At 37.9% G+C, this 24271-nt stretch overlaps 13 protein-coding genes across 13 annotated transcripts; 11 read left to right on the forward strand and 2 right to left on the reverse strand. All coding sequences in view use genetic code 12, as the record gives it.

The window, feature by feature from the left end:
- Window positions 1–2483: 2483 nt before the first annotated feature.
- CORT_0H00190 (Frp2 ferric reductase) lies at window positions 2484–4499 on the forward strand (the record flags this gene model as incomplete). Its single annotated transcript, XM_003871213.1, has 1 exon — window positions 2484–4499. One exon carries the CDS (start codon window positions 2484–2486, stop codon window positions 4497–4499), a length of 2016 nt encoding a protein of 671 aa, XP_003871262.1.
- Window positions 4500–4619: 120 nt separating this feature from the next.
- Window positions 4620–5081, forward strand: CORT_0H00200 (mitochondrial outer membrane protein membrane fission effector; the record flags this gene model as incomplete). Its single annotated transcript, XM_003871214.1, has 1 exon — window positions 4620–5081. The coding sequence occupies one exon, from the start codon at window positions 4620–4622 to the stop codon at window positions 5079–5081; it is 462 nt and encodes a 153-aa protein (XP_003871263.1).
- A 145-nt stretch (window positions 5082–5226) lies between these two features.
- CORT_0H00210 (Tad1 protein) lies at window positions 5227–6294 on the forward strand (the record flags this gene model as incomplete). Its single annotated transcript, XM_003871215.1, has 1 exon — window positions 5227–6294. The coding sequence occupies one exon, from the start codon at window positions 5227–5229 to the stop codon at window positions 6292–6294; it is 1068 nt and encodes a 355-aa protein (XP_003871264.1).
- A 26-nt stretch (window positions 6295–6320) lies between these two features.
- Window positions 6321–6878, reverse strand: CORT_0H00220 (hypothetical protein; the record flags this gene model as incomplete). The annotated part of the gene is made up of 1 exon (XM_003871216.1): window positions 6321–6878. The coding sequence occupies one exon, from the start codon at window positions 6876–6878 to the stop codon at window positions 6321–6323; it is 558 nt and encodes a 185-aa protein (XP_003871265.1).
- A 344-nt stretch (window positions 6879–7222) lies between these two features.
- Window positions 7223–7915, forward strand: CORT_0H00230 (D-ribulose-5-phosphate 3-epimerase; the record flags this gene model as incomplete). The annotated part of the gene is made up of 1 exon (XM_003871217.1): window positions 7223–7915. The coding sequence occupies one exon, from the start codon at window positions 7223–7225 to the stop codon at window positions 7913–7915; it is 693 nt and encodes a 230-aa protein (XP_003871266.1).
- A 160-nt stretch (window positions 7916–8075) lies between these two features.
- Window positions 8076–8522, reverse strand: CORT_0H00240 (Alb1 protein; the record flags this gene model as incomplete). The annotated part of the gene is made up of 1 exon (XM_003871218.1): window positions 8076–8522. The coding sequence occupies one exon, from the start codon at window positions 8520–8522 to the stop codon at window positions 8076–8078; it is 447 nt and encodes a 148-aa protein (XP_003871267.1).
- Window positions 8523–8762: 240 nt separating this feature from the next.
- CORT_0H00250 (Vps70 protein) lies at window positions 8763–11111 on the forward strand (the record flags this gene model as incomplete). The annotated part of the gene is made up of 1 exon (XM_003871219.1): window positions 8763–11111. The coding sequence occupies one exon, from the start codon at window positions 8763–8765 to the stop codon at window positions 11109–11111; it is 2349 nt and encodes a 782-aa protein (XP_003871268.1).
- Window positions 11112–11897: 786 nt separating this feature from the next.
- On the forward strand, window positions 11898–14618 carry CORT_0H00260 (Far1 protein; the record flags this gene model as incomplete). Its single annotated transcript, XM_003871220.1, has 1 exon — window positions 11898–14618. One exon carries the CDS (start codon window positions 11898–11900, stop codon window positions 14616–14618), a length of 2721 nt encoding a protein of 906 aa, XP_003871269.1.
- A 366-nt stretch (window positions 14619–14984) lies between these two features.
- Window positions 14985–15608, forward strand: CORT_0H00270 (Fwp1 adhesin-like cell wall protein; the record flags this gene model as incomplete). The annotated part of the gene is made up of 1 exon (XM_003871221.1): window positions 14985–15608. One exon carries the CDS (start codon window positions 14985–14987, stop codon window positions 15606–15608), a length of 624 nt encoding a protein of 207 aa, XP_003871270.1.
- Window positions 15609–15902: 294 nt separating this feature from the next.
- On the forward strand, window positions 15903–17930 carry CORT_0H00280 (hypothetical protein; the record flags this gene model as incomplete). The annotated part of the gene is made up of 1 exon (XM_003871222.1): window positions 15903–17930. The coding sequence occupies one exon, from the start codon at window positions 15903–15905 to the stop codon at window positions 17928–17930; it is 2028 nt and encodes a 675-aa protein (XP_003871271.1).
- Window positions 17931–18135: 205 nt separating this feature from the next.
- Window positions 18136–18945, forward strand: CORT_0H00290 (Yml6 mitochondrial ribosomal protein; the record flags this gene model as incomplete). Its single annotated transcript, XM_003871223.1, has 1 exon — window positions 18136–18945. The coding sequence occupies one exon, from the start codon at window positions 18136–18138 to the stop codon at window positions 18943–18945; it is 810 nt and encodes a 269-aa protein (XP_003871272.1).
- Window positions 18946–19261: 316 nt separating this feature from the next.
- On the forward strand, window positions 19262–20044 carry CORT_0H00300 (Rps18 predicted ribosomal protein; the record flags this gene model as incomplete). The annotated part of the gene is made up of 2 exons (XM_003871224.1): window positions 19262–19308; window positions 19654–20044. 2 exons carry the CDS (start codon window positions 19262–19264, stop codon window positions 20042–20044), a joined length of 438 nt encoding a protein of 145 aa, XP_003871273.1.
- Window positions 20045–22191: 2147 nt separating this feature from the next.
- CORT_0H00310 (Yox1 homeodomain-containing transcriptional repressor) lies at window positions 22192–23466 on the forward strand (the record flags this gene model as incomplete). The annotated part of the gene is made up of 1 exon (XM_003871225.1): window positions 22192–23466. The coding sequence occupies one exon, from the start codon at window positions 22192–22194 to the stop codon at window positions 23464–23466; it is 1275 nt and encodes a 424-aa protein (XP_003871274.1).
- Between the last annotated feature and the right edge of the window lie 805 nt (window positions 23467–24271).

Below are 24271 nucleotides of genomic sequence, written 5' to 3' on the forward strand. Positions count from 1 at the left end.
CAGTTGTAGTTGGTGTATTAGTAATGCTGTCACTATCAGCAGCAATGACAAGCGAAACTATCAGAGCGAGGGAATAGACCGATGAGTATTTCATCTTTAATCAAAGGTCGAGTTTGTTGTGATATTGGTATGTCAAAGCAACGAATTTTCGTTATAAGATCGTGGGAGATTGGTTCATTTTATGTCTTTCTGATCAATGCCATCACGCATGATTTAAAATTCTCGATTGTATTTTGCAACTCCGTAATACTAGTAATTAAAGTTAAGACTATTCTTTTTTATACCGGCTATTTATAAAAAGCATCCAATCAGGTGCTGTTTTGCAACTAGGTGATTTTGTATTCTTTTCTATGAGAAATAGAAAAATGGACCCAAAAATGAAATTCGTCGGTCAAGTTGATAAGTGCATTGTTCTTTCCTATGCATCTTTGTACAACCATCCGTATTTTATTTTCTTTTGAGATACTTTAATTCTCAAAGCGATAAAACCTGATCCGATTCGAATAACAATTGGTGAAATTAAGAGTTTCAGCGTCAGTGGAATGTAGTTAGTGTTGCACTGAAAAGCAACATTTGTACTTTTGTGGTGTAATTTAAAATTTCACAACGCCAAACGAAAAGTTCATGGAGGAAAATGGGATTAGGCGCCATCTACCTGAGGTTTAATTCCAAGACTCCAAAATTTAGGAATTTGTATGCAAGCAAATAAAACAGTTTTTTCGAAGGATTTTTTTTTTTCAGGGTCGTAGGATGGGGTATTATCCTTGCAAGTGATCTCATTGATGAAGTATTATTTCTCAAATATATGCGTTGCCTTTCTATGACTGCGTTTTCTTGCTTCAACTCACATATGGTTGACATTCCTTCATTTCAAAATGGGCTCTGTCTTCCATCAAGAGAGACGCAAAATCTATTTTGGAATGGGACAAAAGCGGGAGAAGAATACAGAGTGGTTTCGTAGTTCACGTAAAGAATTTTTTTTTTTCTCTTTTCGAAGTGTTAGTTTTGTTTACGTCGACACAAAATTGTCAAACTATATCCTACCAAGACAAAACAACGGTGGGACTTTGAACATCCGTACATATTTGCTCACTAATGTACAATAATAGCCCTTTCAATTTCTTGGATTACAATAGCTCAAAATGTGGGAAACTAAAAAGAAAAAGCCACTTTTTTAAACTTCAATTTACGCGTAACTGGAGCGGGCCCACTACTGGCTAAGTTTTAATTTCGGCCCTTAGAGAATTAACCGGCCCCGCAAATTTAGCTGTGAAACTTAGATGAAAAGGAAATGTCAACCGATAATTGCAGGATTAAACAAATGCCAAGCAAACTATTGCTTCATCAGTATCTCACAGCCAACTCTAAGAGTTGGTATTTTATCTATTTCATCAGTTTAATCAATTCGATCAGCTGTTTTTAAAGTATGCTTTGGCTTTGGTTTCACACCAGTAGCTCCTAATGTAGTCTCAATAAATGGTTAGAATTAAAAAACAAACAGGTATTGTAAACAAGTTCACATTGTTTCCAATAAGCGAAAAATTGGCTTTAGTTAGTTTTGCGTATGTTTTGATGGATCTGATAAATTTGATCTTTTTATTTTTTTCCCCTTTCCCTTCATAGTAGGATAAAATGACCACGACTGGTCCCACAAAAATTACAAAATACGTTTTCCAAGCAAAAGTAGTTGCATAAAACAAAGAAAAATTTTCTTTTATTGTTACATTACCGATAAATACGAGACGCATTACATATTTTGGTATATACCCTTGTTTCTGTAAACTATGGTGGATACGAGGTAGCGGACGAGATCGGTTTATCGTCTCTTGTTCTTCTACTAGAAACGCTCGGTTAACATAAGAGTGTGCTATTCTGTACTGGTTACAGTGTTGTAAACTAATGTCCTAAAGCGATAGACGCGTTTACCTCAGTTTACGCTGGGCTCAAATTTGTGTAACGAATGAAACAAACTTTGTGGTGCAATTTGCGTGTTCGGATTTATCGTTAATTGAAATTCTGAAAAAGTTGTAGTTTCCGCTATTTATGGTAATTGACAAGAAAAATAATTAACGTGTTAAGTACCAAGACATATAAAGTATAGCATTTAAATGTGACCTCTGGTACAACAGAAGTATTTTGTGTTTCTTGAAAAAGGAAAAAGCTTTCGAGTCGAGGCGCCATCTAGGGGTTTGAAGAGGTTAGGGGGATGGGGTACCTCCCAAGCGGAGTTAAATATTATTAAAGGCTTAGCTCCTACTAGAAGCTCTACAATGACTTCGTTCTTGAAACGACCTATGTTTTGAAAGAAATTTTTAGGGGCCAGCTATATTAAAATATATTGTATTCATATTTCTGGGCACGAAAGGTCTTGTGCAGAACAATCCCCCTTCACCTATTGGTTGAAGCAGGTTTTGCAAAGTCATATATCATTCAGCAAATATGTCTCATCTCATCCCAATTTTATCCTCTTTTTCACTATAGTTATGAGTGAATTATCAGTGGAGCTTCAAAAACTGTTTGAAAAAGAGAGAAACACCAAGAACCAATGGGTCAGTTGTGCTTTTAGTTTAGTGATTTTTGTTGCTCATGGTATTATCTTTTTTTGGATTCCTAGAACTTTGAGACAGAAACGGTTTGTCAAATCCAACAGGTTCAAGCCATTCTTTGTTTTACTCAATATTTGGAATACGTTTAACTATACTTTAACGTTAAAGCTTCGTAGCAAGAGGATATACTTCAAACCAAGTGTTTTGATATTGTTTTTATTCTATATTTTATTGAATGGGAAACTTTGCTACAATGATACCCACGACATTACTTATATACCACGAACATTTGTCATTGCCAAAAGATGCGCTAGAGTTGGTATAGGTCAGATTCCAGCAATCTTCCTTCTTGTTACAAAAGGTGATTTTATAACTGGTGTAACTGGTCTCACTTTTGAACGTACAACTTTTCTCCACATTTGGTTCTCATCCATGATGTTTGTTGTTGTTACATTCCACGTTGCTGTTGTATCCTATTACTGGGACAAACCTGAATGGTCCAACATGCATCCCAGGTATCCCAAAAATGTGTATGGGATCATTGCTTACGTCACTTTCGTTTTACTTGCATTGGGAAATGTTAAATTCATCCGTAAATATTGGTACGATCAATCGATGGTTAACCATCGTGTACAATCATTTATTATGTTGCTTATGGCCTTCTTTCATAACAACAGTGCCAAAGCCATGGTTATTGTTGGGGTGCATTTATTGGTGCTTGATAAAGTCATTGGACGTATTTACGGTATTGTACATAGCAAAAAATCACCTACCAAAGGTTGGTCGCAATTTGAAATGTTGGATGATGATGTTATGAAAGTGTCTATCCCCATCAAAATTAACAAGAATTTCAACCCCAACTCATGGTTTGGATTAATCAAGTTCAAATATGGAAATTGGAAAGCTGGTCAGCACATTTACTTCAATGTTAGAAAGATTGATTTCTTTCAACACCACCCATTCATGATTGCTAGTTTGCCTGAGTCTGAAAAGATGGTTCTCATTGTGAGGAAAAGGAATGGCTTCACTAAAAAGATGTTTGAGAGGTTTATCGATCTCAGGAATAAACAATTGGCTGGGGAAGAAACAGAAATGGATTACACTCTTTGGTACAGACCAAAATTGGACAGGCTTTTCCAAAAATTGCATCCGTTGTTGCACAAATTGGAACCTGTGTTACAAAAATTGAAGTTTAGATCAAAGAATGACTCCACTACAGACCAAGGAGAAACGAGCACAACGTTACCAGGGTACAGGAAGATAGTCAACCCGGAAACAGTTATTTGGAAGGTAGCATTTAGGGGTCCTCTGGGAGGCAAATGCCAACCTTTATTGACGTTCGACTCGGTGGCGTTCCTTGCACAAGACCTTGGTGCTTCATTTATATTACCAGTTTGTTTAGATTTGCTACAAACAATTGATAGAAAAGAAGTTGAAAAAGATTATTTGGGAAGACCTGCACATCCAGCAATTTCCATTTATTGGTCAGTCAAGTCTATTAAAACAATTAGCTATTATAATCATTTGCTTGTTAAGTTAGTAAGTTTTATCAAGTCAGGGAAGTTAAAGCTCACTGTATTCGTTGAAGAGGATTATGGCACTAATAATGGACAAACAATAGAGCTTAATCCATTCACTAGTGTGACAAAGGTGAAGGGAGTTGAAGTGGAAGTCAACACGGAGGTGGAGAAATGCAGCTCGAGTGATAGCTCAGACTCCGTAGATGATTCTCTCATCAACAAGATCTTCCAGCCAATGGATATTGATGACATACTAAAAACCCATATAACCAGCGTCAAATACTCTGGTAATAATTATTTCAAGTCGTTGGCTATTCTAAGTTGCGGAGAGGACCCAAATTTTGGAAAGAGTGTTGAGTATCATGTACAAAGCTTTAGGTGGATGAAAGAAGCACCAAATATCTATTTTTACAATGAATCGTATTATACATAGAAGTTAATCGTTTTAATCATTTTGCATGTCGCAACTATTTAAATCTTTGTATTTGTGCGCAGACAAAACTATAAAACCTCCTTTTGCCACAACTTATTCTTTTGATTACCCAAAACAATCATGTTTGGATCAGTATATCCAGCTTTGGAAGAGCTAAAACAACCACTTTCGGAGGATCAGTTGAAGGTGCTCCGTAACCAACTCAAAGCAGAGGAACCTAAACCATCGCCACTAACACAATTCAATTATGCTTGGGGGTTGTTGAAATCACCAACGCGAAAACACCAACAGGAAGCAGTGGTGATACTCACATCCTTATACAAGAAAGAACCATCCATGAGAAGAGAAGTGTTGTATTATTTGAGTTTGGGATCTTTCAAGTTGGGTGATTATACCAATGCCAAACGTTATGTTGAGAGCTTATTGAAATCAGAACCAGACAACACACAAGCATTGACTTTATTGGATAATATAAATGACAAAGTTGCACAAGAGGGCTTGATTGGAATTGGTGTTGCAGGTGGTGTGTTGGCGGTGGGAGTAGGAATCATCGGCGCGTTGGTTAGAAGAAATAGGAAATAGTGAGAGCTAGATAAGTGGTAGAGTATTTATGAGTATTACGTATGATGCATTAACGTAGCAGTGTAATCGAACAATTTTAAGTGACACCTTATAACTTGCAAAAGCGTAAATACAAGTTGAAAAAATCAAATGTTTTTTACAATCAATGAACCATGAATTGGGAAACGATATAGCAACAACTGTTGTCAAACAGTTCAATAGGTTGCAAATAAAGTCAGGAAAGCCAACAACACGTTCAAATGGTGTCAAGGAGTGGACAGTACTAGCCAGTGTTGTTGCTGTAACCAACAATGAAATCATACCCATCACTTTGGCAACTGGAGTAAAGGTGTTACCAGATAAGGTTCGAAGTTATTCACATGGAGGGATGGTCCATGACATGCATGCGGAAGTCTTGGCATTGAGGCTTTTCAACTACTTCCTCTTGGAGGAAGCATCAAATGCCCAATCAAAATGGGTTATGAGGCATCGCAGTAAGTTCAAGTTTCAACAAAATGTGAAATTGGCGTTATTTGTTAGTGAACCGCCATGTGGTGATCTTTCGATGAACTACTTATCGTCATCATTCGACTCTAGGGAGACTTGGTCCTCTACAGCAGCGGATGGTTTTCATAGAGGTCGCAACAACTTTGACCAATTGGGTGTGGTGAGGACTAAACCGGGGAGGACAGATAGTCTTATCTCTTACTCAAAGTCGTGTTCGGATAAGCTATGTTTGAAACAACTTACTGGGGTATGCAATGCAACAACATCGCATATTTTTGAACCCGTTTATTTGAATTACTTGGTGATCAACAAAGTGGATCCAGCCGACTTTAACCGATGCTTTCGAGACCGCTTTCAAGTTGGCCAGGACGTGCATTACATAGAGCTTCTTACATATGATAATGATGATTACAAATTTCACAAGTCAGATGATAAAGAGCCATCTCCGCTCTCATTGTTGTCCATTATGCCTCACAATTTTCATCAAGTGTTGAACAACGGAGTCAAAAATGGGGCATCTATCAAAAACAAAGCTCCCAAGCCAGGAGGCCAGAGCATCATAAGCAACAAGAACTTCATGCAGAAGTTAACCTATCTTTGTCAAATAAGCCAACCAAGCTACAACCTGTTCAAAATGTCCAATATAAAGCGACAGACCCTCAAGTTCAAAGGTCAAGAATTGCTACAAAATTGGAAACATACGTCCATTGACGACTTTAGTTTATAGTCTGTATATTTGGTATATTTAATAATTTAGTCTGATTCTGACTCCGATGCTGATCCGTCTTCTGCCTCTTGCTCCTTTTCAAATGCAGCCAATCGTTCTTGATCAGTGTCCTCCATCGATATAGCATATTCGGCACTCTCCAATAATTGCAACAACTTCTCATTATCCTTATTTACATAGTCCCTTGGTCTCAAACCGTCCTTGTCTTTGATTCTTGGATCGGATCCAGCATCCAACAAATTATCAACAATGAAATATCCATGTTCAGGCTCGTCTACTGTATACTTTACTGCAAGATGTAATGGTGTTTCTTGCGCTCTATTCTGCGGATCAATTTCCACCCCTTCGATATCCAACACTATATCTATAAATTCCCAGTTACCCAAATGACATGCAATATGTAATGGAGTGTTGTTCGTTATAACTTCATGAGTATCGTTGATCAATTGTGAAAGTTTCTTTTGATCATTATTCAATTCCGACTTGATTTGAAGCAAGAGCTCGGTATTGTTTCTTCTTGCTGATTCTAGTATTTGCTCAGGGTAGGAAGCACCCTCTGTTGATGGGGTATGTTCTTCAGACATGGATCTTTACTTGTTGGAGTGAAATCCGTTTGAAATTTTGGTGCCGATATTTTTCTCAGTCAAGAAAAAAGGGCCGTCGGATAGTTAAAGGCGGAACAAGAATATAAGCGCAAAAGAATGTTTTACTGAGTGAATGAGGTGCTAGAATGAATATGTATCTCAGCGGTACTGTTGCTGCCAATCACTGCATTTACAAGAGGATACATTGGCGTCGTTGTAATTCTTGGCTGTATCTTGATATTTTTTTCAAAAGCAAAATGCGTTCTCTCTCTCAATTGCTCAACAAAAGTTTGGCAACTCTTTAGCAAATACAACTATCTTTCCTCACAAACAGCATCTCAATAATGGTCAAGTCTATTATTTCGCCATCAATTCTTGCATCAGATTTTGCCAACTTAGGTTGCAATTGTAAGAAGGTCGTTGACACAGGAGATGTCGACTGGTTACACTTGGATGTCATGGATGGACACTTTGTCCCCAACATTTCATTTGGTGCTCCAGTAATTGAAAGTTTGAGAAAACAATTCCCAAGAGATAATGGCAAACCAATTGTATTCGATTGTCACATGATGGTTTCAGATCCTGAACAATGGATTGAAGATATTGCTAAAGCTGGAGGTGACTCTTACACTTTTCACTACGAGGCAACTAAAGACCCAGCGGCTGTTATCACCAAGATCAAGAAACATGGCTTAAAAGCTGCCATGGGTATCAAACCAAACACACCAGTTGAGGCTGTTTATCCATATGCAAATGACTTGGATATGGTATTAGTCATGACAGTCGAACCTGGATTTGGAGGACAAAAATTTATGCAGGATATGATGCCAAAAGTGGAAACATTGAGAGAAAAATATCCCCATTTGGACATTGAAGTTGATGGTGGGTTGGGTAGAGAGACTGTGAGGCCAGCTGCATACGCCGGTGCAAATGTTATTGTTGCTGGGACCTCCGTTTTCAAAGCTGAAGATCCAAAGGAGGTGACTCTGTTTTTGAAACAAACCGTTGATGAAAGTATATTATCTAGAGAAAAGTAGATAGATATTACACAGAGTAGAACAATTTGATGTAGGGCCAAGAGGCCAATTTATTGAGCATTGAATGGTCTTGAAAAGTATGTACTCTCATATATATAGTAAGTAAATGAACTAAAACAAAGCGATTCTTCCTAACTTTCTATTCCCCACAACTCTTCTTTCAAAACGACTGGATTCCCAAGGTAGTCCCCTCGGCATCAGCAACTACCACTGGGCCATTCTTTTCACGCAGTTCTATCAAGCTCCACAAAGCTTTCTTAGCCTGTTCCAATTTCGTGTTTTTCAAGTCATTGTCAATACTCATCAGAATATCCCCTTCTTGTTTCTTGGTGAGGTACTTGTGATTTCTAGCAATCTTTTTCGCCCTTTTCTTGGATAATGTATTTGTAGTCATTACTGAGCTTGATGCTGGTGTTTCTCCCGTATATAAAGCAACAGCCTTTGAATCAGTTGGCCTTGGAGCTGTAGACCCTCTTGGAGCGTAGCGTGACGTGGATGATTTTGTTTGGACTGTATTCCTGAGAGATCTCTTTCTGCTTAGCGATTTGGCATGACTATGGGCCAACATTTTAATCTTTGGTTTATTTATGGCATTTCTTCCGGCCATTTTGAGTGTTTGATTGTGGAGGAGTATTGGGGCATCTCATATCTCAAAAAAATGAGAAAGAAAATTCACTGATGTGATAAAACCAGTGTCGTGGAACCAACGTGTCGTGTTTTATTTGAGACACGGAAACTGTGTAACGCCGCCACATTTGCGCGGCACCAAAACTCCCCTATTTTTCCAATAACAAAAATTGGTTTTCCGTTTCCACATTATTTCTTTATCATCTTCAATTCTTCAACCATGGATGAGAAATTCGAAGTGAAGCATACCCAGTATGTGTCAAAGAAGAGAACAAGCCCTTTGTTAAAAGTGTTGGCTTGGGTGTCGGCAATTGGACTTGTGTTTTACTTTAACATTTTCAACACCCCATTCTTTAGAAGCAGCAATAATCCCGAACTCGACCCGGAGCAAGTTATTTTGGACTCACTTAAAGTAAACTTAGCCTCCGACTGGTCAAAAAAGTATACAGCTGAACCCCATTTGGCTGGAACTAACTATGGCTTAGTAGAATGGACAGAAACAAAGTTTAAGGAGTTTGGATTTGAAACCACAATTGATCCTTATGAGATTTTAGTTAGCTACCCAAAAGATCATGATTTGAAATTGCTCGACTCCAAAGGCGAAATTATATACACTGCGCCATTAAAAGAGGACGTCATCGATGAAGACTCAACCACTCATAATGACACTATTCCCACATTTTTGGGCTATGCAGCAAATGGAAATGTTACAGGCCAGTACATTTATGCCAATTATGGTACCAAGAAGGATTTTGAGCTTTTGAAAGAAAATGGTATTGATGTTAAAGGAAAGATCGTTGTTGTTCGTTATGGCAAAATTTTCCGTGGATTGAAAGTCAAATTTGCTCAAGATCTAGGAGCTATCGGTGTTTTGATTTACTCTGATCCGGGTGACGATTATGGGTTGACTCCTGCCAATGGGTACGATCAATACCCTAAGGGTCCTGCTAGACAAGAAAGTTCTGTTCAACGTGGAAGTGTTCAGTTTCTTGGAGGAGAAGGAGCTGCACCTGGTGATCCAACTACCCCAGGATACCCATCCAAACCTGATGCTGAGAGAAAAGATCCTCATGATAGCATTGGTAATATACCTGTTTTGCCCATTTCATACCGTGAAGTCAAACCAATTTTGCACAAATTGAATAAACATGGTGTCAAAATTGACGGTTTCAAAGGCGAATTAGAGGGATTCGACTACTCTACAGGGCCTTCAAAGTACGAGTTGAACTTGTACAATGAACAAGACTACAAGATCACTACTTTGTGGAATGTTTATGGCGAAATCAAAGGCGAAAAGTCCAACGAGGTGATTATTGTTGGAAATCATAGGGATGCTTGGATCAAGGGAGGTGCCGGTGACCCAAATAGTGGCTCGGCATCGTTATTGGAGGTGGCTCGTGCATTAGGAGATTTAAAGAGGGCTGGACACAAATTCAAGAGAACTATTGTTTTGCAAAGTTATGATGGAGAAGAGTACGGATTGTTGGGTTCAACCGAGCAGGGTGAATACTTTGCCAAGAAATACCAACGCGAGGTAGTTGCTTACTTAAATGTGGATGTTTCAGTCAGTGGGAAGAACTTGAAGTTGGAATCTTCGCCAGTGTTGAACGATTTAATCTTTGAAACCGCTAAAAAGTTGGAGTACCCGGAAGGAGGCAGCTTGTATGAACATTATGTAAAGAGCCATAAGGGTGAACACATCCCAACTTTGGGCAGTGGGTCTGATTACACTGTCTTTTTAGAGCACTTGGGTATTCCATCACTTGATTTTGGTTTTGTTGGTGGTAAAGGTGATCCAATATACCATTACCATTCAAACTATGACTCCTACCATTGGATGGAAAAATTTGGCGACAAAAAGTTTGTCTACCACAATTTAGCAGCCAAGTATTTAGCTTTGTTAACATTAGGTTTGAGTGAGAGAGAGGTCATTCATTTTAACCTCCATGACTATGCAAAAGGGTTATTGGAGTACTACAAAGCGACTATCCGTAGTGTCCCAAAGAAATGGTTTGACAAAAAGGTTGAGGGACATGATAGACAATTTGATTTGGATGAGTACAACTACATCGATGATATTACTCAAGGCCACTTTTCTTATCCAATTTGCAAGCCTATGCAATTGGGATTGACCAATGCAAATGCCCATCATCCTCACCACCATCACAATAAGACCTTAGGAGACTTGATACACCATACCCATCATCAATTGAAATTCCTTGCTAATTCAACAGAAAAATATGATTTCGAATCCAAGGAATTGCAAAAGCTGCATGATTTGTATGATGAGTTGCCACTTTGGAAAAAAATCAAGTTGCATTTTCAAATCAAAGCTCACAACAAGGGTTTGCAATATTTCGAACGTAACTTTTTACACTCAAAGGGTTTACATAAGAGACCATGGTTTAAACATATCGTTTTTGCCAGTGGTAGATTTACTGGATATGCTGGACAAAACTTGCCAGGGTTGAATGAAGCCATTGAAGACGGCGATTTCGATAGATTTGTCGATTGGTTACAAATTTTTGAAAGTACTGTTTCTAGAGTAGCAAACATTTTGTTACATTGAGGGGCCGTGTATTTGACTTTTTTATATCGACTTATGAACTTTCAGTATGATTTGTGATGCTTTGGGGTGTAGTGAGTGGACATTGTTCCATATAGGTTGTAGGGGTTGAAACCCCCAAACGGTCTTATAAAGATCACATACGTGATATCTCTCTCTCTCTATGCCCTTTTCTGTGCTTAGTCATATGTTCATCTTCCGAGCGTTTCAAAGCTAGATTTTACTTTTGAATTTCACTCTCATGAACCAATAATGCAATAATTACAGTTTATTTTACCCCTCAAACTATTTATATTCTAAATTCGAGAGGTAAAACACTTGCCAAATTTTGCTTTCTCTACTTAAGATGGCCGTATATTATTATTCATTACTAAACCTTAAATCTTTCATTTCAATTTCACTCATCTTAGTGTTGAGTAGAGTCATGGAAGGATTGATGATCATCCTGAGGGTTGTTGGTTTGGTATATGAGCTTAATCAAGGCTGTTTTACGATATAAAAATTTTCAGTCTTGCAAGGCTAACTTGCCGTCCAGAATCTAAACCAGGATTGTACCCTCTTACAGCAGATGAAGTTTCCTTGTTTTTTGTGTTAAAAAATTAATCAAATTTAAAATTTCATTCAGGCAATATCCTTTATTCCCTAAACAAAAAGTATCAGCCAAAATTTCTAAAACCCAATAAGTATTTCTTCACAAGCATCTTATGTATATTTGTAGATCCCGTTTTAAAGATCCCTACCCACTACACAGTTGTTCCAAGGGGTCATTACAGCTTTGACAAACTTTCTATGTCAAACAAAAAGTCATCGATTGTCAGTAAGTTGAAAAACACTCCATTCAGAGAAATCAGCCTGTTGCAGAATGTTAATGAGGGCAACGGAAAAAAGAGTGTCAAAAATGTGTTTTCCGTAACTCCAGAACTAGAACAAGCTCATGTTTTCAGTTCTACCAAGAGGTCGCCACTAGCTCATTTTACGACAAAAAATCAACTGCTTTCTAAAGTTGAAACAACTTCAACGTCAGCGTCATCTCAAATAAAAACGTTTGACAATCATTTTTCAGCAGAACCACCAAAATCATTAAAACGTTATAAAGGGCAAGTCTGTTGCATTTGTAGGGACCCCTTACGGCTTGCACTACCGGGGCAAGTAATTTTACTACTCCTGTGTGAACATTTGTGTCACAAGAATTGTTTTTTGACGTTACTAGACCTACAGGATAGAAAAAGGTTACCTATTTGCGACATATGCAAGGTTCCCACTAATGTAGCTGATGAAGATGTCTACCTAGATATGATCAACGCTATTACAACAGTTGAGGAGTCAAACGTAGATAGCGGTACAACGAATGAAGAAGAAGTTGATTTTACTATGGATGTTTCCACTCCTGTGTTACTGCAAAATATTTCAGAGCCTTGGGTTAACACACCCACAGACCAATTATTGAATGACCAACTTAATACCCCATCCACATCAAGGCATGGAATCGATTACGAGTCATTACTTTACAACCCCAACATAACCTGTATGAGCGACATTCACCCCATCAGACTTAATGAGAGCCATGAGATCAACTGTGTAATAAATATCAAACCACCAGCTATTTACAACGACTCCAACCTGCAATTCATTCCTTCCGAGTTGAAACTAAAATGGGAAGTTTCAAGTTATATTAGTCAACAATTGGGCTTAAATAGAGAGATGGGGGAATTGATTATTTTTGACAAGATGAAGATCAGCATTGACGGGGAAGAGTGGGATGACTCTTGCATTTATTTGTTTAGTAAGTATTTGTTAGTGTATAACGGTGAAGCCCTAGCAGGCATGATTTCAGTTTTAGATGATTTGTGCTTGGCCAGCCTAACTGGCGGAGTATTGAATTTGAACTTGACCGAGAGTACGTTGCCAGAGTTGTACCTCTATAATCAATTCAGTCAAACCATAACAGAAAAATGGGAGTATGTTTTATGCAAATTGATGGATCGTAAACAACCAATTATAAACTTGTTTCAATTTACCAGCACCTGTTGGTTGGACCTTCAATACGGCGTTGATGTTCCACTGAACTTGATACGTTTCAACAACCTCCTCTTACAAGGAGGAGAGTTGCCTAGCTCGTATATAATAAAAATATTACCTTGTCCTCAGCCACTTGCAATGAACCTTATTGTTGCTGTTCCGTTATTCAACAAAACAAAGTTGTGCAACACTGAGTATCTTCATTTGTTGCAAAAATTACTTCACAGAATCCGCTCCACCTTAAATGCTACCGATAAATTAGCGATTATATTCCTCGGAGTGGACTGTTTGCACAGACCTAAGGCAAGTGGAACCTTTGTGGGGTGTGTCGAAGCCTCGTGGGATGGTTGGGACGATTTAATAAATGATATGAGTATTGTCCCAAATATATTCAAGAATAATTTTCAAGAGTTAAATATTGCTTTCCAAAAGTGTGCTGATTTATATCCATTCATCCCGATTCAAGGGAATTCCATCAACAAATTTCTTCTACTAAACTGGGGAGACTATAAAGATGATGGTCAGCTGCATTCAATATTTAATATGAACAAGATCAAAAGGGTTTCGTTGACTATAATAAGAGTTGGTTCACATTTGGACATTTTGGAAGACGTTGAAGCCCTCTCCAAATTTGAGTATGGAAATGATCCAGTACTACGGTTTGAAACTCCTGAGAAACTAATTACTTCGGTTGAACCATTGATGAGCCGGATACAAAGCATTTGCTTACCCTATTTGCTGGTTGAAGTAAAAACCGAGATTAACGCCACAATTACATCTATGGAACTGTTTGGTTCAGTTGAGCAAACAAATATCCAGTCTCAAAAAATTTGCTTTCGAGGGGTAGTCCCATCTGAAGAAAGAAACTTTCTCCTCACAATCAAATTATACCAGATCCCTCAGGATTTCGAAAAGGTTCCAATACTTAAATATACAGCAAGGTGGCGTGGCGACAAATCCATACAAAGAATAGTGTATGCTAAGCTTGGTGTGATTAGGCCCCCAATAACACCTACCGAAAATGATACTATATTCTTCAGTGAAGCCACAAATGCGGGCTCTTTTGAAAAAGATCATCCCAACAGAACCTATTATTTGGATATACTTCTTTTACCACTCTTATCACCAAGCGGAAATGCCTCATTTGCAAAGCGACGTGCAGAATTACTAATAGTTCAGTACTTGCGCCAAGCAATTGCGGAAAAGGATTCTTCAACGTTGAAGGCAGCTGTTTCAGTGGTTTATAGACTATTAAAATGTATCTCTCCAGATTTTGAAGGTGAGATTGTTTCGCAAAGAGCACAGCTTGACTCAAATGCCAAGGATCTCAGTATTTTGGACTTGATGGCAATGACGAGGTCAGGTAATTTGGAAAACCAAAGATATGTGTATTTACTAGTTGGCCAACTTGAACAAATTATTCCTTTATTTGATATTGACCCAACCAATGCTGTGGACAGATGCTTCGATTTGGTTTATAGTTTAGTTTGAACTATGTAATAAAGCACATTACTTGTTGGATTTTAGTACCATGTAAAATGTCATGCTTTGGCTCTGTCGAACAAGGCTGAAATAATAAATCTGGTTCATTAAGTAGCTTACAACGTTGAGGACCATTTGCGCCTTGTCAAATTTGATTTTGTGTAAACTGCGAATTAAAATGGCTGGTCGATCTCTTCATCAAAAGTAAACAAAACATCAACAAGCACAATAATGCAGCAACGTCATCACGATCCAATATGGTTTGTCAGAAATGTATAAATATGGGTCTGAAATTCCCATCGGTTGAAAAGCTATACATTAAGCAATAAAATCAATTACAATATATTAAATCATAACAACTAAATAAGATCAAAGATGTCTATTCAAATAAGTCCATTCCAAATAGGCTCTGCTTTGTTGAGTTTTTCACTCGTCGGTTTAACCCAAGGCGCTAATTTAGGTGGATTAGATGGAAATCAGCAGAGCAATGCCAACACCCAAGAAACAACTGCAGGAACAAAAACAAATAGTGAGCAAACTCAACAATCGCAACAATCGCAACAAACTCAACAATCGCAACAAACTCAACAAAGTGCCGCATACAACGCGGCCACTCCGGTAACTGAAAACGAGTCTACAACAGTTTGGTGGACTCCATCAACCACGGTACAAACCTCCATTGCAACTACTGACTCACAGACTTCTGGTAAAACTCAATCCAGCAAAACTGCCGAAGTATCAGGTTCAAACTCAGCTACATACAACCAATGGGGTTTCACTGGGAGCCAGTCCGTTTGGAGCGACACTACATTGACTTCATCAAATTTAGAGAACAGCGACTCTAGCTCTTTATCTGGCTCCAGTTCGACTACACATAGTGTAAATAGTACATCAAATGGAATGAGACTGCATATGTTTCAGGAGAAGGATCTCGGGTGGAAAAAAATGGTGTTGATTACCGGTGTTTTGGGAATTAGTATAGTGTTTAATGTTTTATAGGAAGGTTATAGAAATGTATTCGGGGATGATAAAAAATTCTGTAAAGTGGAGAGCAGCTCATGACACTTGTATGATCTATGGGGTACATATTATGGTGTGAGAAATAAACCACGGATCTTTTGTATCTCCGAGTATTGTCGCGACAGTTTCTCGGTGAAATTTATGTAACTTAAAATTACCCATGACAAAAACTCGAGTTTTATAGTTGGCCTCCTGACACGCGCAACCAGACACCACCACAAAGTGTCTACCACATTGTTCCCAGTGAGACTAGATACCAGTTGACATTACGACATGCTCTATCTATCCTTTTACGTGATTTTCATTCTAGCGGGATCAGTGTTTGCCGCGCCGCCAAAAGGAGGCAGTGATGCTCTAAAGCAATTTATGGTAACCCATTTACCAGGACTATCAAAAATCGATGATGGCTTCAAGCCACTAATGTACGCTGGACAACTAGAATTGTTCCCAGAGAATAACACCAACTACTTTTTTTGGAAATTCACTGATGGAAATAAAAACGCCAATTCAACATCATACAAGCGAACAACGTTCTGGCTCAATGGCGGGCCTGGATGCTCCTCAATGGATGGGGCATTATTAGAATCAGGGCCATTTAGGATAGATCAATCGCAAAATGTTGTTCTGAACAATGGGTCATGGCACAAAGTGAGTGACGTGATTTACGTGGACCAACCTGCAGGGACTGGTTTCAGTTACACCGAGCAGGGGAAGTACATACATGAATTGTACGATATGGCGTTCTACTTTATTAAATTTATGGAGAAATACTACGAACTTTACCCCGAAGAGTTGGATAATGACATTTATCTTGCTGGTGAATCATATGCTGGTCAGTATATCCCCTACATTGCTAAAGCGATGCTTGAGAGAAATTCCAACTTGCAAGAGGGTCAAAAAGAGTACAAGTTGAAAGGTTTACTTATCGGTAATGGTTGGGTATCCCCTAATGAGCAAAGTTTGGCATATATGCCATTCTTTTTGAAGAGAGATTTGATTAAAAAAGACAATCCAATGTTTATGAAATTACTTGAGCAACAAGAGCGTTGCCAGAGGATAGTGGATAAAGTTGATGCCCATTTTGACGACAAGGAAGTCAATCCAGTGGAAGTTGATTCGTCTGAGTGTGAGGAAATATTGACAAAGTTGTTGTTAGCAACGCAAGATGGCCTGGCTGCTCATGACCAGCAATGCATTAACATGTACGACTACACCTTAAGAGATTCATATCCATCCTGTGGTATGAATTGGCCATATGAGTTGAAATATGTCAAACCTTTCTTGAACAACGACGACAATAAGCATGACTTGAATTTGAAGAAATTGAAAACATGGAATGAGTGCAGTGGTAGAGTTAGCAGAAACTTCTATGCCCGTGATTCATTCCCCTCAGTCCATCTACTTCCAGATTTGCTCAAGCAAATCCCCATAGTTTTGTTCAACGGGGCAAATGATATTATTTGCAACACCGAGGGTGTATTGCTGTACATTTCCAAAATGAAATGGAATGGTATCAAGGGCTTTGAAAACACCGATGCTAAATCTGACTGGGTACATGACAAAAAGAATGTAGGCTACATGCTACAAGAGAGAAACTTGACATTTATCAACATTTACAATTCCAGTCATATGGTACCTTATGACTTGCCTGATGTTTCCAGGGCATTACTCGATATCATTACAGGAAACTTTGATGAGAAAAAGATTGATGAAAAACCAACTGTTGTGACTTATCCTCTAGGAGTGAAAAGACAAGGCGATGTACTGCATAACGACGCAGAAGAAACACCATCAAAGACCCCAACGTCAACAAGTTCAACCTCTAGTTCCACCACTACTGATTCTATTCCAAAGGCTTCATCTACTTCAACTCTTAATAATGAGCCAACTAGCCACAAAGTTACAAGACTCATTCAATTGGCGGTCGTAATTATAGTTATATGGGGACTCTATTTACTATACGCATCATACAGAGCTAGGCCTGCCTCGATCATAAAGAAACCAGTAGCAAGTGGCAGGAAGAAAAATGTGCAATGGGCAGATCAACTTCCCGATGAAGAACACGACCAACAAGAAGGCTTTATTGCTAAGACATTTGGCAAATTAACTGGTAATAACGGTGGATACTTTAGAGCCAATAGAGAAGACTATGTCGATGATATAGAGCTAGGTGAAAATGTTGGGGATTCCCAGTTAGACGACTTTATAATTGCTAGCGATGATGAGGGCAGAGATGATCGAGTCAAGAGTGAGAACGAAGATGAAAGGTCTAGGACAAAAGGAGGCAGTGGATCTGTGTAGACACCCAGTAGGACGACGAATTTATTACGATACTGAATGAATGGCCAGTAAGATTCTCTTTCCACCTCGATGCGTTTGGTGGCATTAGCATCAAAGGCAGTTTTGCAACCAATCGAATTTGTTGCGTAACAATGAGGCATGAAAATTTTGGATAAAAAAAAACTTCAGTGTTGATCCAACAAGGAAGTATCACACACATCGCAACATGTTCAAACAATCTATACGGAAGCTAGCAACTGAAGCTACCGCACTGCTGCTGCATGCACCCACAACTTCGACCACCTTGCATATCACCCAACCACCTAAATATACACTTGCTCAATTACGTACATTCCCTAACCTACAACCAACCACATTCATCCCTCTCCCCACATCATTCTTTAACACCCATTCACCAACAAGACGAGACTTGCTATGGAGTGCTGCTGTTTTTGAAGCAGATCGTGCTCGTGTTGGATCCAACTATGTTACATTGAAATCAGATTCCCCATACTCAAATCGTAAATTACGTCCACAGAAAGGATCAGGTAGAGCTCGTCTAGGTGATGCCAACTCACCACATATGGATAATGAGATTAAAGCACATGCAATAAAGGGACCACATGATTGGAGTACCGACTTGCCAGCAAAGATTTACGCCAAAGCGGTTCAAACTGCATTAACCTCACAATATAAACAGGGGAACTTGTTTGTCATTGAAAACGAATGTGATTTCGGCCAAGCTAGTGTTGAAATAACGCAAAGTTTTGTTTCTAGTCATAAATTGAACCAATTGAATATATTGTTCATCACTGAAGAAAATAGAAATAAGTTAAATTCCAGTTTGAACCAGTTTTTCTTAAATGAGAAAGAGTTGAAGAAGTTGAGCAGAAGGGAGAGAGCTAAGGCCGTTGCGAAGGTTAAAGGTAAAGTTATCAAAAAGGAGGATGTTGAAGTTAGAGACATTTTGAAAGCCAATCGTGTTTTTGTGGAATTGCCAGCTTTGCAATGGCTAATAAGTAAATATAGCATATGATTGATGACCTTGTATATAGAGCGAAAGGTAATTACATAATTCTCTAAAGTTAGACAAGAGAGGCACATGTAGTTTGGCTGTATCAAGAGTAGTAACAGCATTCACCAAGTGTATGCCTGCTATGACTAGGGCTATAACCATATAGAGGAGCTACCTGATTTTTTACTATGCCTCACTTTGTGTGATACGAAAAAAAATTGCATCAATGAGTGCGAGAGAGAGGGAGAATGTGAGGAAAAAAAATTACCATAGTATTGAAAAATTCAGTGTTGGAATCCTTCCTTTTCAATTAACAGTATCAACAACAATATCCAACATGCCATTAGTTGTCCAAGAACAAGGTTCATTCCAACACATTTTACGGTATGTGGGAAAACAGATTATAAGAAGAGAGGTGTTTTGAAATACAGGGCGAGGAGGATTCAATCGGAGAGTAACATCTGAAATTTTTTAAGAAACATCAACAAGATCATCGTCAGTTCAGCTTGAGGAGAAGATGCATTAGAATTAGTAGTAGTGAAATTAAGAAGCACACTGTCACGAAATATTTCACCTCCATACGACCAGAAAGATACATTCAGACCCAGACATAGAGCATACTAGCATAACCTACTTTACATCCAAGTGTAAATATTACTTGTACAATCCAAAGCCCGAACACGAAACACTCCTTTATTCAACGACATCTTACTAACATTTACTCTTTAGTTTGTTGAACACCAACATTGATGGTAGAATCAAGATCATGTACGCCTTGACCAAGATCAGAGGTGTCGGAAGAAGATACTCCAACTTGGTTTGTAAAAAAGCCGATGTTGATTTACACAAGAGAGCTGGTGAATTGACTCAAGAAGAATTGGAGAGAATTGTCACCATTATGCAAAACCCAACCAACTATAAGATTCCAGCTTGGTTCTTGAACAGACAAAAGGATCAAGTTGATGGTAAAGATTACCATGTCTTGGCTAACAATTTGGAATCCAAATTGAGAGACGATTTGGAAAGATTGAAGAAGATTAGAGCACACAGAGGTATTAGACACTTCTGGGGATTGAAGGTTAGAGGTCAACACACCAAGACTACCTCAAGAGGTCGTTAAATTATGCCTCTTAGGCGGTTTAAAGAAAAAGGTTGTGTTCATATATAATGAAGGATCTTGTCAATTTTTTATTGTATAGTTCATGTATTTTAATTTTATAAAATGAGGTAAAGTGGAATACAGGTAGTAAAGAGTGTAGGTGTTGTAGTTTATCGATCGCAGAGGTCCCTTTTTGATAAACATTTGGATTGGATTATCAACATGGAGCCCTAGATGCATACAATTAGAGGGAGTAGGACTTATGCATGGGCAATATCTGTATTAAAACACCACAATCTGTAAACATTAACCTGTCTTGACTCGGAGTATAGCAAGCTTTTTAAAAAATTCAAATGCTCGTCAAATGCAAATTCAAAAACCACAATGAAGTATCTCTTTGCCAGTTTGAAAATAACCAACAAAAGCACATATTCTCTGTAGTTGCAAATTCAACGCTACCTGGTTGAGAATTCAAAACGTAGCCAAGCAGGCACTGCTTTACATTCTGAGTTGAGTCTCATATGGGCTCTTCAGTGACTCCAACATTATCAACTAAATAGTGTGATTAGTATAGTGAATTATTTGTCTTCCCAGCTGAACTGGTCGCACAGAGGCAATTAGTCTATGTGTTGTTTAATATTGATGATTTGTCTAGAAATCATAACAAATTTTTTCAAAAACTTTTAAGAAGTATACATCAGAGAATACAAATCAATGGAAGTCTTGTCTATTACACAACTTAAAAGGAAAATCCTATGTTCTCAGTGCTAGCACTTTGGGAAAAATTGAATAAAATCTTTTGAAACCTTCATTTAGTAGAAATTTTGTTATTTCCTAGCTAAATAAATGACAACAATATTTGCTCTGAAGTACAGTTGTCGTCAATAAATGTTCGTGACACGCATGTACTTTATGCCACAGGAAATGCTCTTGTTTTACTTATCCTCATTTACAGGTTACCTCTATGTGCCACCCCTTGTAACTTTATCCCAATTGGGCAATGGTATTAACAAATACAGTTTAGTTAAAGTAATCCAAATTTGTGTCATAATGTAATGTTTATCTCCAGGTGAAAAATGCAATTCATTTTGTCACCGTTATGGCACGAAAATGACAAAACCCTATTGTTCCAACAATAGTTATGCAAAATCAAAACAAAGAACCAATTAAATTTTACCACATTGCTTATACTTATTAAACTTCATATAAATATCATACCTTCGTTGAAGACAACTGTTGTAAGAGCCGAAAGATGCATCGCTAGTTATGTTTTAGCTGGTTTATGAACAGTAAAATGGGCATTGGTCGTGTCCTTTGCAACAAGAAAAGAAAAAAGGAATCCAAACAAATAACAGTACTGCATATAATACATAGTTGCTCTTTTCGTGTTTGTGTAACTTAATTCAAATTAGTCCAAATTAAACAAAGTAAAACAATCACAACTACACAACTATATAGTAATACAGTAATATCCCCCTATTAGGAAATTATATCTACCGAAAGTAGTCTTTACAAACTTATAAGCCCCTTAATCACCTAATAAGGGATCAAGTGTATAGTATGGTTAATCCACTGTCTGCCAACCACATTACTAACTTAAGATTTGTAATATTTCTTTAAGAAGAGACCGTGTATATTAGCATAGCCAATTAAAAAGCAAATAGACGCCAGAAATATAAAAAAGAACAATAAGAACAATAGGACTAAAAAGATTGTTTGTTTTATTATCATATATTTCATGCGTGTGATGTGGAATTTCTTCTCCTATTTGAGTTTACTAATAACAATGCAATACAAATATAACAAGTATGCATATATGTATATATATATCCACAGACACTCTCCTTAATATGTGTTTTTAATTAATTGCATCTTCTCTTTTATTTGTTTATTTTGTTTTGACTTAAATTGTAAACAACGCGACAAATTTTTTCTTTATTTAATTTAATTTCAATTCTCTACACAATTTCGCAATCAATTTTCCAATTTCAATATATTTATAAACAGATCAGAAGAAGCTGCTCTTTTGATATTTCCTTTCTACACGTACATTTATTCCTACTCGATATCAGTGTGGAGAACCCGGTTTAACTTTTGATCCATTTCAATATCCACTACTTACTTGTCATTCATTTATTAGCTCAAAGTCCTCCAATATCCCCCTAATCATGATTCATTTACAAACGCCAAAGAAATCTACATTATTCCCACAACAATCTAACCAACCTTACTCATCTACCAGGGACTCAACATTAGACAGCAGCCACAACGCTTCATTTTCAAGTACATCCAATGGTGTTGGTGTTGGTGCTGGTGTTGGTGTAACAACCTCAAGTTCCAATATTTCTGGCGCCAAATTTAGTTTACCACCTTTATCTTCAATTTTGTCATCAGCAAAGTCAAACCATTACAAAGACCATCCATTGACTAATATCACCAACACAACAAACGCCAACAGTAGCTCATTATTTGCTCAAACCCCATGCAAGAAGTTACCATCAATTGATTCATTTACTAGTACACCCTTGGCTACAGCTACTCCATATGTTTATCAACAAGCAAACACAGTGCCACACCCACAACCACACCTTCACCATCAAACGTCTTTCCAGCAACAGTACCCGGCTCAAAGGTCTGCGTCTAGTTCACTCCCACGTCCTTCACCAACTCTTCCACCACAACCACAACACTATCACTCTTACATAACTTACCAGCCAGCAACAACAACAACAACAGCATCAACAACAGTAACGCACTCAAATGTGTCATCCTCGACACCTACACCACCACCATCTGCAACAACATCACTGTTGATGTCATCAAGAAAAAGATCCAGTTCAATTGCTGATGAAGATACTTCATTAATGGATACAAGTATTTTAGAACTACGCAAATCTAGATCAAAACCAAGAGTTAAATCAGTTTCAACATCACCAACAACTACATCATTGGCATTACCTACACCACCTACCACAGCCAGCTCTTCTGACAGATTGTATGCATTTATTTCTCATTCACCAGCCACTTTCCCATCTCAGGAACCAGATATTGACAATGCACCACTAGCAAGAAGGAAAAGAAGAAGAACATCACCTCATGAATTAAACATATTAAATAAAGAATTTGAACTTGGATCCACTCCAAATAAAGCCAGGCGTGTGGAAATCGCTAAAGTGGTACACATGACAGAAAAAGCAGTGCAAATTTGGTTTCAAAATAAACGTCAAGCATTACGGAAACAAAGTAATGTTGAAAAAGAGATTTTGGAATTACCACCAACTGATGTACCTATCCACCAACAACATCAACAACAACTACAACAAAAGAGTCAACATACAACAACAAGTTACCCAGTACCAGCGCAACCCCAAGAACATGCACCAATTGTTTCATCAACGCCTACGAAACCTATTAAATCAAACGTGTCCATTATGATTCAGTAACGAAGAAAGAGCATCTTTATTTTAGAAACTTTCTATAAATTGTATTACTTAGATAAATATATTTAAATTGTGATTTAAAACACGTAGTGGCTACCCGTACTCTAGTGTAGCATAACTCTTAAGCTCTACTTACTCACCAACCTCCCAGAGTTACCCTTTTGATTCAAAATTTGGGTGTTGCAGAAACCCTGTTGATAATTAAACACAAACTTTAACCAAAACACCACAAAAGCAATCACTGCCAAAATTAATTTCTGAAAGGAGATTACACATACGCATACGTAATACATACAGTATTTTCAGGATGAATGTCGCACCCACTTGGAGTTAAATGCACATCTTCTGGGTAAAAAAGTCGAACTCGTTTGTTAATTATATTCGCATCTGGTAACAATAAATAGGGCATTTGTGTAGTAATAAAAGCGGCAACTTACTCCGTAAACGTCGTACTCAACATACTTTACTGCTAATAATCAAAAACTACGATTGCAATATCGTTTTGACCCCTATTACGATATTCAAAATTTACCAGTGCGAACTTTACTGGTTCCATTTGCGATATTAATATTGGCACAGATGCGAAATATTTAACCACTTACTCACGAATTTTTAAGTTATTGCAAATGCGACTTTTTCGATTGAACAGGTGCGACATTCATCCTGAAAATACTGTACACACAACCAAACGCAAAAGAAAAGAATATACACACAATAGTGATTCTCAAACACACGCATGTCCAAAAATTTTATATGAAAAGAGTAATTAATTTACCAAATTGGGCGATTTAATTGTTACAATGGACGC

The sequence above is a fragment of the Candida orthopsilosis genome (assembly GCF_000315875.1).
Source record: "Candida orthopsilosis Co 90-125, chromosome 8 draft sequence".
NCBI classification, from domain to species: domain Eukaryota; kingdom Fungi; phylum Ascomycota; class Pichiomycetes; order Serinales; family Debaryomycetaceae; genus Lodderomyces; species Lodderomyces orthopsilosis.